The sequence below is a fragment of the Pongo pygmaeus genome, chromosome 10 (genome assembly GCF_028885625.2).
Source record: "Pongo pygmaeus isolate AG05252 chromosome 10, NHGRI_mPonPyg2-v2.0_pri, whole genome shotgun sequence".
NCBI lineage: Eukaryota > Metazoa > Chordata > Mammalia > Primates > Hominidae > Pongo > Pongo pygmaeus.
In genome coordinates, this window is record NC_072383.2 from 101,871,717 (window position 1) to 101,887,491 (window position 15,775).

General features: G+C 37.3%; 1 protein-coding gene across 4 annotated transcripts in view; it reads right to left on the reverse strand.

The window, feature by feature from the left end:
- C10H12orf42 (chromosome 10 C12orf42 homolog) overlaps nucleotides 1-15,775 on the reverse strand; it is a 187,561-nt gene that overhangs the window by 59,420 nt on the left and 112,366 nt on the right. For all 4 annotated transcript variants that reach the window (XM_054445701.1, XM_054445702.1, XM_054445700.1 and 1 more), the window contains one exon: nucleotides 5,352-5,463. In XM_054445701.1, coding sequence (XP_054301676.1) covers nucleotides 5,352-5,463 — 112 coding nt within the window. The remainder of the gene's footprint in view (nucleotides 1-5,351; nucleotides 5,464-15,775) is intronic.

The following is a 15,775-nucleotide window of genomic DNA, read 5'->3' on the forward strand; positions in this document are numbered from 1 at the left end:
AAAAGACACAGAATTGCAGAACGGATAAGAATTCACCAACCAAGTATCTGCTGCCTTCAAGAGACTCCCCTGACACATAGGACTCACATAAACTTAAGGTAAAGGGGTGGAAAGACATTCCATACAAATGGACACCAAAAGCAAACAGGAATAGCTATTGTTATGTCAGACAAAATAAACAATAAAACAACAACACTTAAAAAAGACAAAGATGGACATTATATAATAATAAAAGGCCTTGTCCAACAGGAAAATATCACAATCCTAAAATATATATGCACCTGACACTGGAGATCCCAAATTTATAAAACAGTTACTACTAGATCTAAGAAATGAGATAGAAAGCAACAAAATAATAGTGGAGGACTTTAATACTCCACTGACAGCACTAGACAGGCCATCATGACAGAAAGTCAACAAAGAAACAATGGATTTAAACTATACCCTAGAACAAATGGACTTAACAGATATTTACAGAACATTCTACCCAACAACTGCAGAATATACATTCCATTCATCAGTGCATGGAACTCTTTCCAAGATAGACCATGTGATAGGCCACAAAACAAGCCTCAATACATTTAAGAAAATTGACATTATATCAAGTACTCTCCAGACCACAGTGGAATAAAACTGGAAATCAACTCCAAAAAGAACCTTCAAAGCCATGCAAATACATGGAAATTAAATAATCTCCTCCTGAATGACCATTGGGTCAACAATGAAATCGATGGAAATTAAAAAATTCTTTGAACTAAACAATAATAGTGACACAACCTATAAAAATCTCTGGATACAGCAAATATGATGCAAGGAGGAAAGTTTATACTCTTACATGCCTATATCGAAAAGTCTAAAAGAGCACAAATAGACAACCTAAGGTCACACCTCAAGGAACTAGAGAAAAAAGAACAAACCAAACCCAAACCCAGCAGAAAAAAAGGAAATAAAAATCAGAAGAGAACTAAATGAAATTGAAACAAAAAAGAAATATAAAAATAAATGAATAAAAACCAGGCTCTTTGAAAAGATAAATAAAATTAATAGACCATTAGCAAGATTAACCAAGAAGAGAGAAGATCCAAATAAGCTCAATTGGAAACAAAATGAGAGATATTACAACCAACATCAGAGAAATACAAAATATCATTCAAGGCTAGCATGAACATTTTTACCTACATAAACTAGAAAACCTAAAGAAGATGGATAAATTCCTAGAAATATACAACCCTCATAGCTTAAATCAGGAAGAATTAGAAACCCTAAACAGAACAATAACAAGCAGCGAGATTGAAATTATATTTTAAAAATTACCAGCCAAAAAAAGTCCAGAACCAGGCAGATTCACAGTTGAATTCTAGCAGACATTCAAAGAATTGGTACCAATCCTATTGACACTATTCCACAAGATACAGAAAGAGGGAATCCTCCCTAAATCATTCTATGAAGCCAGTAACACCCTAATATGAAAACAAGGGAAGGGCATAACAAAAAAATACAGACTAATATCCCTGATGAACATAGATGCAAAAATCCTTAACAAAATACTAGCTAACCAGATCCAACAGCATATCAAAAAGATAATCCACCATGATCAAATGGGTTTCATACCAGGGATGCAGGAATGGTTTAAGATATGCAAGTCAATAAATATGATACACCACATAAACAGAATTAAAAACAAAAATCACATGATAAACTCAATAGATGCACAAAAGACATTTGACAAAATCCAATATCCCCTTATTATTAAAACCCTCAGCAAAATTGGCATACAAGAAACATGCCTCAATGTAATAAAAGCCACCTATGACAAATTCACAGCCAACATACTACAGAACGAGGAAAAGTTAAAAGTATTCCCTCTGAGAACTGGAACAAGACAAGGATGCCCACTCTCAACACTTCTATTCAACATAGTACTGGAAGTCCTAGCCAGAGCAATCAGACAAGAGAAATAAATCAAGGGCATCCAAATCAGTAAAAAGGACGTCAAACCTGTTGCTGTTTGCTGATGATATGATTGTATACTTAGAAAACCCTAAAGACTCCTTTAGAAAGCTCCTAGAACTGATAAACGAATTCAACAAAGTTTCAGGATACAAAATTAATGTACACAAATTAGTAGCTCTGCTAAACACCAACAGTGACCCAGCTAAGAATCAAATAAAAAACTCAACCCTTTTTACAGTAGCTGCAAAAATAAAATAAAATACTTAGGAATACCTAACCAAGGAGGCGAAAGACCTCTACAAGGAAAACTACAAAATACTGCTGAAAGAAATTGTAGTTCACATAAACAAATGGAAACACATCCCATGTTCATGGATGGGCAGAATGAATGCTGTGAAAATGACCATACCGCCAAAAGCAATCTACAAATTCAATGCAATTCCCATCAAAATACCGCCATCATTCTTCACAGAACTAGAAAAATCATACGAAACCAAAAAAGAGCCTGCATAGATAAAGTAAGACTAAGCAAAAAGAACAAATCTGGAAGCATTACATTACCCAACTTCAAACTATACTATAAGGCCATAGTCACTAAAACAGCATGGTACTAATATAAAAATAGGCACATAGACCAATGGAACAGAATAGAAAACCCAGAGATAAACCTAAATACTTACAGCCAACTAATCTTTGACAAAGCAAACAAAAACATAAAGTGAGGAAAGGACACCCTATTCAACAAATGGTGTTGGGATAATTGGGAAGCCACATGTAGATGAATGAAACTGGATGCTCATCTCTCACATTATACAAAATTCTACTCAAGATGGATCAAGGAGTTAAATCTAAGACCCAAAACTATAAAAATTCTAGAAGATAACATTGGAAAAATCCTTCTAGACATTGGCTTAAGCAAGGATTTCATGACCAAGAACCCAAAAGCAAATGCAATAAAAACAAAGATAAATAGGTAGAACTTAATTAAACTAAAGAGCTTTTGTGTGGCAAAACAAAAAGTCAGCAGAGTAAACAGACAACCCACAGAATGGGAGAAAATCTTCACAATCTATACATCTGACAAAGGACTAATATCCAGAATCTAAAACAAACTCAAACAAATTAGCAAGAAAAAAACAATCCCATCAAGAAGTGGGCCAGGGACATGAATAGACAATTCTCAAAAGATATACAAATGGCCAACAAACATATGAAAAAATGCTCAACATCACTAATAATCAGGGAAATCCAAGTCAAAACCACAACGTGATACCACCTTACTCCCACAAGAATGGCCATAATCAAAAAATAATAGATGTTGGTATGGATGCGGTGAAAAGAGAACACTTCTACACTGCTGGTGGAAAAATAAACTAGTGCAACTGCTATGGAAAGCAGTGTGGAGATTCTTTAAAGAACAAAAAGTAGAACTACTATTTGATTCAGCAATCTCACTACTGGGTATCTATCCATAGGAAAAGAAGTCATTATATGAAAAAAATACTTGGACATGCTTGTTTATATAAGTACAATTCACAGTTGCAAAAATGTGGAACCAGCCCAAATGTCCATCAATGGGTGGATAAACCGTGATATATATATGATGGAATACTACTCAGCCATAAAAAGGAATGAATTAATAGCATTCACAGCAACCTGGATGGGAATGGAGACTATTATTCTAAGTGAAGTAACTCAGGAATGGAAAATCAAACATCGTATGTTCTCACTCATAAGTGGGAGCTAAGCTATGAGGATGCCAAGGCATAAGAATGATAAAGGGACTTTGAGGATTCGGGGGAAATAGTAGGAAGTGGATGAGGGATAAAAGTCTACAAATTGGGTTCAGTGTATAATGCTCTGGTGATGGGTGCACCAAAATCTCACAAATCACCACCAAAGAACTTACTCATGTAACCAAACACCACCTGTTCCCCCAAAACCTATGGAAATAAAAAAAAAAAGAAAAAAAGAAAATAAAGAAAGAAAAATGAATGAGAAAGCACCCAATGCACTGACATGGGAAGAGCTCCAAGATATAGTGATAAGTGAAGACTGAGGTGCAGAATATTGCTGCTCACCTGTACACTTTCATTTGCTCATAAACACACTTTTTTGCTTAAAGAAAATATTGAAGGATTCTCAAGAAAACAGTAAAAGTGTTTTCCCATGGGAGAAAGGAGAATGAGGCAGATTGGAGCAGAAGTAGGAAAAAGACTGTCTACTATATACCTCTTTATATTTTTAGTTTTTGAACCATGTAAATGTATTATTCCCCCCCAAAAAATTTTCAGTTCTTTTTAAGTAGAATTTGAGTGTGTACCACAATGTGATTCTCAAAAACCTCATTAAAATTACATTACTCCAAGAGTTTGAAACCATTATAAAATCAACAAAACCTTTCAATGGCCCTGATATGAATACATATGCAATGAATTTTATTAGCATATAAATATAAGTGAATGAATAAACACATTCTAAAATAATGCGTTGTTCAAATGAAAATGTAGCAGTTACCTGCTTTATCAGTTGTCCTAAAAACTTCATTATCTCTTAGGTAGTAAATTGGACAGGTACATTTAAATATATCCTTTAGGGTCAGTGAAATGGTCCTAAAAATGGAGTTTATGGACAGTCTCAGGTTGTCAAAATCATCTATGGTGACAATGTTATGGGGAATATAACTAATACAATTACATATATTTTGGGCTTGACACACAGTGATGTTCTTTTGCTTGCCCTATATCAATTTATTTAGGGAAATTACCCTTCTACTATTCTCTCTCTTTATCTGCCTTTCTCTCTCTTTCCCTCTCTCTCTCTCACACATACACACACACACACACACACACACACACATTTGGTGTAATTTAAGTGCAGCTGTCAATCAAGTGGCCTACCTCCCCTGCCACAGAAGTAGCAAATGTTGCCTGGTGTATTCCATTCTCCCAGCTACCTGGATTCCAGGGGTGAACATAAAACCAAAGTTTGGCCAATCAGAGCCATTGGATAAGCAGTAGAGACTGTTCTAGATGAATGAAAGAAGAGGGTTTCTGTACTTTTGAAATTACAAACTCTAAGAATCAGATATGCCTATAGCTGCCAGGGCATGTTATTGCTATCCTTTTTGAAAATAAACCCAACTTAGTGAAGACAACTGGGAAACTAATAAAATGAGATTAATCATGATATTATTGGTGAACACTGGATCCAGCCAAGCCCTAAGCCAGTCCACCTTTGGATTTACTAACTTCATGAGCCAATGAATTTCCTCTTTTGTTGCCATTTTGAAACATAGCACAACTGTTCTTCAATACGATCTTTATGATTATTACCTGTATATATTCCAGAGTTTCTTTGGAAACTCTGGTCTGTCTTGGGATTATGTCTTAATTTACCTGGAAAATTCAGAAAGTGTAGACTACGAAATTTAGGAGATTCAGAGAAATTCTTCATGTGATTAATGAATCTGGAGCAGGGTACTGACGTTCTTTCATAACGAGGGATGTGCTGTAAGATAGAGGAGAAAAATACACACAAAAAAATTAGGTCAATGGCTCCAAAATAATTCATGCCACCTAGCACTCTTACTTCCCTAAAGTGAGTGATATTTTTAAAATATTTTTGTTTCTTTACTCTTTAAATGAAACAATCCTGAAAACAATCACAGTTAACCCTAGTTACCTTTACATGCACATTCCACTTATGTATTCATTAAAGAGGCTAATTAACTTAATTATTTGTTCTTTGAAAAAAATCTTATTCAGTTACACTATATGCTAGATATTATTCTAGACAGTGGGGATACAAGAGGAGACGTCATGAAATTGACATATTAGTGGAGAGTGACCAAAAAAAACGAATATATCTACAATAGATTGGATGGTGATTTTTCTATTGCTAAGATGAAAAACATAAAATAAGAGATACATTTTCATACAGGGTGACATGAAAACAAAGATTCACAGGCTCAGATGGAGTAGCCATGTGAGGTCTTGGTTGAGAGTCATTCCAAGCACTGGGAATAGCCAGTGTGTGAAAGAATGGAGAGGCAGGGAATAGGGAAGGGGGTCAGAAGGTGGGGGAGAGGAGGCTCTTAAATCAAGCTTTCTCACCTTGAAATGGCAAAAACAGAAAATAAAGAGGAGAAAGAGCTACAAAGATATTGGATAAATAATATGAAATAAGGTCATAAGTAAGGATCCAATTTGATTTAAATCAAAAACTATTCATTCTAAAACCTAAAACTATAAAAACCCAGAAAGAAAACCTAGGCAATATCATTCTGGACATAGGACTTGGCAAAGATTTCAAGAGAAAGACACCAAAAGCAATTGCAACAAAAACAAAAATTGACAAATGGGATCTAATTAAACTAAATAGCTTCTACACAGTAAAAGAAACTATCAACAGAGTAAACAGACAACCTACAGAATAGGAGAAAGTATTTGCAAACTATGCTTCCAACAATGGTCTAATACCCAGAATCTATGAGGAACTGAAACAAATTTACAAGCAAAAAACAAACAACTCCATTAAAAAGTGGACAAAGGATCTGAACAGAAACTTTTCAAAATAAGACATACACGTGGCCAACAAGCACATGAAAAAATGCTCAACATCACTAATCATTAGAGAAACGTAAATCAAAACCACAATGAAATACCATCTCACACCAGTTAGAATGGCTATTACTAAAAAGTCAAAGAATAACAGATGCAAGATTGCAGAAAAAAGGGAACACTTATACACTGCAGGTGGGAGTATAATTTAGTTCAGCCATTGTGGAAAGCAGAATGGCAATTTCTCAAAGCACTTAAAATAGAATTATAATTTGATCCAGCAATCACATTATTAGATATATATATACCCAAAGGAATATAAATCATTCTAATATAAAGATACATGCACATGTGTCTTCCTTGCAGCACTATTCACAATAGCAAAGACATGCAGTCAACCCAAATGCCTATCAATGTTGGATTGGATAAAGAAAATATGGTACATGTACACCGTGGAATACTATGCAGCCATAAAAAGAATGAGATCATGTTTTTTGCACCAATATGGATGAAGCTGGAGGCCATTATCTGAAGCAAACTAACACAGGAACAGAAGCCCAAATACCACATGTTCTCACTTATAAGTGGAAGCTAAAAACAAAAAAACATGGATACTAGAAGGGAAACAAGAGGCACTAGGGCCTACTTGATGGTGGAGTGGAGGAGGAGGGAAAGAATCAGAAAAAATACCCTATGGGATACTACGCTCATCACCTGGTGAGGAAGTTATCTGTACACCAAACCCCTGTGGTACACAGTTCACCATGTAATAAACCTGCACATGTACTCCTGAACTAAAATAAAAGTTAAAAATCAATAATATAAATAAATAAAAACCACTCATTAAACATGTAATCAGAACCAACTTCCCATTGGTTTGATGTGTAATTTTTATTGTTTGGATATGATTAGATATTATCGATTCAGATGATTTGGATATTGTATAAATTTGGACATTGGATATTAATGTATGGATAGTACTATTTGGATGTTGTGAATATTATGTGTTCAGGATAGCATTAACTTACTGAGTCTGTACAAGATCAAATCATCCCTGCATAAGCAATAGTATCCTACTGAAAGGGTAAGGTTTTCATCTTGTCACTTCATATGGCCTATCACTCACCCAACTTTACCCAACCCCTGAGGAAAAGGTTTGTGCCTCAAACCAGAAAAAAAAGCTAAGTGGGAGGTTCCTAGGAGGGCACTGGACTAGGAACTCTCTCTTTTCCATTACTGTGGATCAAGGAGGCAGAGACGGAAGCTTAAGAAGACACACACCTCTTAAATGGCAAGAGGCAGCTGGGACTTGAGAGACCCAGTCTAGTTGTACCAGTCATGGAGCATGGGAGATTAACTAAAGAAGGGTCAGAAACCCCTTCTTTATAAGACTTTTTTGCTGCTAGCATTTTCTTTGATTATATTTGCTTGATATTGAGTAAAGTCTTTTTTAAAAATCATCAGATGAGCTAAAATAAGTGAAAGGGAGAGAATTTCTACCATTTTAGAGAGAGGAGTACCACAGGAACAGCAGTGATTCCAGGAGAGGGCTTGAGAGAAAATGAAATGAGACAAAAACTATTTTCCTGACTTGGTTAGAGCCACTGTCCATCTGGACAGCATGTGCACATGGGCAATCTTGGAGGTGACAATTCAGAGCAGGGGCTATAAAATCATGTAGGCCCACATCCAAGTCTCATCTCCACATCCCGATCTCTATACAAGCTAGGGCAACTTACCTTCTCTATTCCTGTTTTTACCTTTACAAAATGGGGCTAATGCTATCCCACAACAACTATTACCCTCATTTTACAGATGAAAAACTAAGTAACTTATCAAAGTTACAGAAGTAGTAAGTATTGAAAGCAAGTCTCAAATCCACTCTTTCCTACTCTGAAGCCCATGTTTTTAACCCCATTCCATACTGCTTCCACATTTTAGAGTAAGCACAGCCAGCAATGTAAGTGTCCAAAAGAGAAACTAGAAGATCGCCCTGGCCTCCACTTCCTCACTTATCCCTCAGATCTATGCACAGCCATTTCCTGTCAACCTCACCCTCTCAATGTCCTCCAGTCCCATTCCCTCCTCTGCAGTCCTCTGCCACCTATTAGCATCTTCATCCACATCCCTGCTTGCAGTTCACCTCCATTGAATTCTCTTTCTCACATTATCTTTCTAAATCCCAAGTCTAAATATGGCAGTGGCCTTCTTAATAGTGTTCATTGATTTCCCACCATTTAAACAGTGGTTCTCAAACTGTACCATGCATAAAAATCACCTGGTGAACATGTTAAAATGCAAATTTTGATTTACATATGTCTAAGGGGATAAGCCTAGGGATGTGCACTCTTAGCAGTCATCCTGGGTGACTGATACAAGTGATCAACTTCTTGTTTCTCCAAGTGTGGCTCAAGACCCAGCATCACCAACATTACCTGGGAGCTTGTTAGATATGAAGATTCTCTGGCCTCACCCTAAAACCTACTGGATCAGGATCTGAATTTTAACAAATCCCCAGCCCATCACACTCTGACCTAAAGAACCAAACACAAAATCCTTTCTATGGTATAGGAGGCTGGTCATGACCCACCATCTATTTATCTCTTGCCCTCAACCCCATCTCACAGGACTCTCTCCTCTGTGATCCAAGTATGACAAAGTAGGAAAACTGAGGCACCAAAAAGCTAAGGCAGTGAGTCTCATCTTCTTCATCTTGGTCAGCCCAGTGCCTAGCACAGTCCCTATTACATGAGTCATGTTGATTCATTGATATATTTTGTATTTAACTGAATGGAATTAATTTATGTTTTAAAACAAATTTTGAAATGCAGTATTATATTCAAATTGCACCTTTCATCAAGGTATGATTTACTGAAATGAAAAAGAATGAATGAAGACAAACACAGCCCATATCATGGAACAGATGCATTTTGCTTCTTGAAACACCTTACATTTCTTCATTGGGCAGGGGAGATGGGTCCTGATTCCTCTCTGCGAAGACACCGTGGCTTTTAGTTGATTCACTGCCTGAAGTCAAACCCATGCTCTGTATATGAAAGCACAACCCCCACCTTTTTTTTTAAGATGAGCAAACTTTCGCCACAAAGATACAAGAACAGTAAATATTGATCTTCTTGACGGATGGCGCACCTCACGCCACAGGCCACTCAAGCATCTGCTCATTACCACCAGCCCTCCCCTTTGTTGGGAAATAATGCCAAGTGGCCTCATGTGCTATCGGCTGTAGATTGCAAATATTTAAAAGAAATAAATTTCTCTGAATGAAAAGCACCTTTCTTTGTTATCTAACCCCCTCTCCTCCCAAGTCATGTTGATTTTGGGGCTGTGCACACTCCCAGCACCTGTACTTTTCAATTGTTTGCCTGCCAAGAACACTGTGGTTTTCTTGCTTGGTTTTAGAAGCCATTCTAAGTACAGTAGCCAATGAAGGCATATTTTCTTTCTCTCTTGGCAATATGTAAAGGAAGTTTCAACTTTAGGACACCTAGGAGCAACTGTAATTAGAGGACAGGGAAAGAAATTGGATTTTCTCCATCTCAGTATTCGTCCCCCATGATCATGAAAAATGTACCACCACTGCAGACCAAAACCAAAAGTGTAGGTTTCTTCAACAGCCTTATTATTTGACAGAAAGTTTTCTAAACTGGTTTTGCTGAAATCCAGAATCTTCCTTTAGTGGAAAAGTAAGATCTGGACAACAAGGTAAGAATGGAATTTCAGCAAGTGGAAAATCAATTTGTGATTGAGAATAGCCACTAGGTATACAAATCCAAGTGTCTAAATATATAAATGTTGGATCAAACTATTATTTCCTCTACATGGAGCATTATCAATTTGATGTGGTATCATCATGCCCTGTGTGTTTTTAATCATGGCTCTTAATCTCTTACCACTGAGGCATATGCAATGCAGTGTTAAGGTGAAATAACCTACTGCCAAGTATTGTGATCTAATCAATGCTGATGGCAAACTGGGTCTGGAGACAAATGATGTGTGTGTAAGCCTTTAGTCACTCTCTTACACTAAGCTGAATTCTAATTCAAAGGGAATGCTGCAACCTCTATTACCGCCACCAATTTTGTCATTTTTCATTTCCCTACATACTTTTATTCTACTTTCATGAACGAGTATTTGGGGATTTACTCTTCCCCAGTTCTTGATCTATATAGTTTGGACAAAGCAAATGCCCAGATCTGAGCACATCACATTCCATTGGCTGCTTGGATTGGAGTTCAGAACCAGCAAGGTATAATGGGATATTTTGAGATTTCCAAGATTGAGGTTTGATTGTGAGGATGGTAGAGTCTGTGGCTGCTGCAGCTATTTCACCAGCATGAGGCAAGCGTCTCTTGGCTTTGAAATACTTCTCTGGTAAGCTAGCTTGAGCTGGGTAAGCTATACTTTCTTGCCTGATCTGCCTGGTGTCAAGAGATCTGTATTTGTGAGATGAGAGTTCAAAATGTAGTCTGTGTTTATGGAAGTTTATTTCACTCTAGGTCAGGGGTGTCCAATCTTGGGCCACACATAAAATATGCCAACACACACAATAGCCGATGAGAAAACACATACACACACACACACACACACACACACACACACACAAAATCTCATAATGTTTTAAGAAAGTTGATGAATTTGTGTTGAGCCACATTCAAAGCTGTCCTGGGCTGCATGTGGCCCATGCTGCGTCCTGGGTCATGTGTGGCTTGCTCCTGGTTGCTCTTGTTCAACCTAGAGCAAGCAGGTTGGACAAGCTTGCTCTAGATAAAACTGACCAGTTCTGATAAAGATGATTCTGATAAGGACAATGCTCACTTTGTCTTAGTTGGCATCAATCTCCAAACAAACAGTTAAGTCAAAATATTCTAGGTAATTTACATATTCCAAAAATGAAAGAAATGATATTTGCTACAACTTACAACCCTTACAACTAAAATGAAATATTTTGTTGTTGCCAATGTAAGTAGTAAGCCATGGAGTAATGAGCTGAAGTGACTCTCTCTCTATTTGCACTGGATTAGCAAGACCTCCATGGAATTGCTTTAAATTATATATAAATCATAAAGCCACTTTCAGTTTCTTGTAAGACTTGAAAATTATAGGAAATGTCAGAAGAAACATAAAAATGACATTTTATAAATTTAAATTTAAATTCAGAGTTATCAAAAACAAATTTGAATGAAAATTTAAATCTTTTTAGAAAAATTATTCTGTAAGAATCATCAGCTCTAGATGTACTAAAATTTACATTTCAGAATAATTTATCAGAAATGTATCCCAGTGTTGTTGGAGTCTGTAAAGTACTCAACAGTTTTAGGGACAGTTGTATCAGTAAAAAGATTCTTCTTAAAGTAAAAATTATCAAAAATGATTTGCAATCTTAAAGATGAAATTGTTAAAAGTATAACTTATAATGACCTAGTAAAGGAATGTGCAGAAAGCAAGCCCCAAAAAACGGCTTATGATCAATTAAGATATCACATAGCAACATATTATTATTTATTGCATCATAGAAAATTATGACACTAAAATATTAATTTGTTCAGGTTGTAGGTTCAGATTGTCATTCATGTATTGCTATTGCCCCATTATATTTTATAATTAATAACACAGTTATAAAGAAAAATGTTTCATATTTTAGTATTATTAACTACCCTTTCTTCAGCTTTCATTTTACACTGGGCTCCACAAATTATGTAGCTTGCCTTGACTGTCTCTATACAATTTTTAAGGCTAAGCCTTACATTCTGATAGTCAAATGGACAAGGTCAAAGGCTGTCAGCCAGATGAAGGAATTCTGCATTTCTCACTCATGACATTTGGAGGTGGCCCTTCTATCCTGCAAGATCACTTCCTACCAGAGCTTAAAATCTGAGACCAAAATCTTGCCACTTTGAAAGAAAATAATATCTACCATCTACTGAGTGTATTCAATTGGCCATATATTGCCTCAAGTTAGACAGAAGATTGTTTAAGCATGTGCACATACATTTTCTAAAATTTCCGTCTTACTTACACACACATGTTTAGTGCAGCACTATTTACAATAGCAAAGACTTGGAACCAACCAAAATGCCCATCAATGATAGCCTGAATAAAGAAAATGTGGCACATATACACTATGGAATAATATGCAGACATAAAACATAATGAGTTTGTGTCCTTTGCAGGGACATGGATGAAGCTGGAAGCCATCGTTCTCAGCAAACTAACACAGGAAAAGAAAACCAAACACCGCATGTTCTCACTCATAAGAGTGGGAGTTGAACAATGAAAACACATGGACGCAGGGAGGGGAACATCACACACCAGGGCCTGTCGAGGGTGGGGGGCAACGGAAAAGAGGGCATTAGGACAAATACCTAATGCACACGGGGCTTAAAACCTAGATGATGGGTTGACAGGTGCAGCAAACCACCATGGCACATGTATACCTATGTAACAAACCTGCACATTCTGTACATGTATCCCAAAACTTAAAATAATAATTAAAAAAAGAAAATTTCCCTGTCTTTTAGCATCAAAAGCTGGTGTAGTCTGATACCATTATGTTCCTTTGTTTGTGATCTATCTGGGAGATGTTTGTTTTATTTGTATTCTTTGTTCTTACATCTCTGAAAACTTTTATGATCTCTTTGTCACTATTGAAATAATGTTATAACAAAGCGTCTTAGTGTGGGTTTTCTTTCATTATACTGGGCACTCGAGTAAGCCGTATCAATCTGGAAATTCCTGTCTTGCAATTCCATAAATTTTTTTTCTTTTTTAGGAATAATTTTCTCCCCTCTGTGTTCTCATTCTCTCTCTCTCGCTCGCTCTCTCGCTCTCTCACTCTCTTGCTCTCTCCCCTCTCTCTCTCTTCCATTTTTAAAGCTTTTTCTTTCTACTTTCCAAGGGCTTCCTTTAACTTATCTTTTCACTCTTATGCTGCTTTTTTAAAAATCTTGGTTTTCACACATTTAATTCCTGTCTATTTCTTCTTGTTGCTGTCACTTTTTAAATTATGGCATCCTGTTCTTTTTTAATGGATGTTCTCTGTTCCCTTATTCCTGAGTATTTTGATCTTAGGGTCTGGGCTTGCCTTAGTAGTGTTAGATTTGTGTTCATATTGTTTGGTTCCCTGTGTTGTTTCAGTGTCTTCTGAGCTTCTTTCTTCTGCTTGTTTTCATTTATCTCATGTTAAAAGCCTTCCTCAAGGATCCTTGAGAGCCTTGACTGCCATTCATATTTAACAGGAAGGCACTAAAAGGCTGACTGCAGCTCTGGATTCACTCAGTCAGGGCTTATGACCAGTGGGCTTCCCTGAAGCATGATGGGGCAGCCAGCCTACCTTTCCAATGACAGGTCCCTCACCATCAGAATGGGAAAGGCTTTCCCCTGGTATGTCCTCCAAACACCAGCCCAAGAATGTATTTACCAGACTGGTAGCATTCTGGGAAGAGAGCAGGAGGAAAGGTCCCAAGTGTCCCACAGGCCACTATATAAAACTTCAAGAAACCCCCCACTTGGAGCCCCCACCTCATCCCTGAGCTGGGAGTCCTTCTAGCCTAATTTTGCCAGAGAATAAGTCTTTGTTCCAACTCTGCAGGGTGAGCCAAGAGGAAATAGAACTCTGCATCCAGCCCCTCAACAGGCCCCTGTTCTAAGCCCTGTGTGATATAAAACTTCAAGAAATCCCTACTTGGAGCCCCCACCTCATCCCTGAGCTGGGAGTCCTTCTAGCCTAATTTTGCCAGATAATAAATATTTGACCCGACTCTGCAGGGTGAGCCAAGAGGAAATAGAACTCTGCATCCAGCCCCTCACCAGGCCCCTGTTCTAAGCCCTGTATGCACTCCCTAGTTTAGAAGATATGCAGAACCTTCAGGATCCAGGTTTTTCTGGGGAGTAGCATGAATTGACTCACTTCTCCTCATCAGGCCCCTGTGTAGACTGAAGTTGGGAGTCACTTCATTCTGTTAACTCAGTTATCACTTTTTAACCAACTTTACAGCTTTCCAAAAATTGTTGAAATTCCTCACCTAGTATAGTCTTCTCTCTTTGTCTTTGTCCTTGTGTGTGAATACATTTTGTTTTAAAGCAGGGCATTTCAATCTTTCAAAATCATGTGACATTAAAAATGGATAATAGTTGTAGGGAATGCTGGGGCAAATGGAAGAAGCTACTGAAAGCCAGGAGGAACTAGCCTGAGTTGACCTGGCTATTCCAGCTCCTACATGACCACCAAAAAGTCTTGATAAATTTATATTTCTGCCCACATGCAACCTATTTGCAGCATACCATTTAGAGGCTCTGTTTCACCACTAATTTTACAGAGTTTAGGGAAAGGGATATAAATAAGTATGGCCAGTCTACCATGTTTGACCAGATACCCTCACTGCTCACTCGTCTACACTGTCTAGGTTTGGATGATTTTTTTTTCCTGTGGCTTTCCATCTTGCAGTCCTGGACTATCCATCCAGCTTCTTCAAAAGGCATCCTCCCAATTCTTTTTACCAGGATCACCATAGGCACCATTGTCTCTATGATTATTCTTCCCGAAAGCAGTAACAGCCATGCTTCTTGCCTCCCAAGGCAAATCCTGGACTCCTGAACCCCATGGGGAATCACTTAAGTTGCAGGTACATGGACCTCAGACACACTCAGCCTGGTCTCTGGTCACTGGAGAGAGAGGATTCTACCTCAGCCAATGAAACAGAATTGTGATAAAGACAAAGGGAATAATCTAAAAGTAGCTAACACACAGCTTGGCGGAGCAGTATAACATATGCTCTAGATTGTGGGACTTAGAATTCATACCTGAGTTGGAATCCTGCCTCTACCATTTACTGGCTATGTGATCCCAGGAAAATTACTTCACCTCCCTAAGCTTCAATAGCTTGATCTGGAAAATGAGATTTAAGAGTAACAATTGTTGCTGTGAATGTTTAAGTGGAAAAGCAACCACAAAGTGCCTAGCACAGAAGTGGAAAGCAAATGAATGGAAAGAAAATATCAATGAAAATTGAAAGGGAAAAGATAATGTTTGCAAATGAAGAAAAGATAGGGTTTTAAAAAAATTAAACAGTGAATAAAAAAGGTGAAGACTACAGTTTACACACACACACATAGACACTTAGTTCCCCACCATCCACAGAGAAGGAGATACGTAGATATATAGATATAAATATAGACAAAAATCACAATTCTCAATATCATCTGAGGTTTTATATGTGATCATGGTTCTATAAATCAGCTTT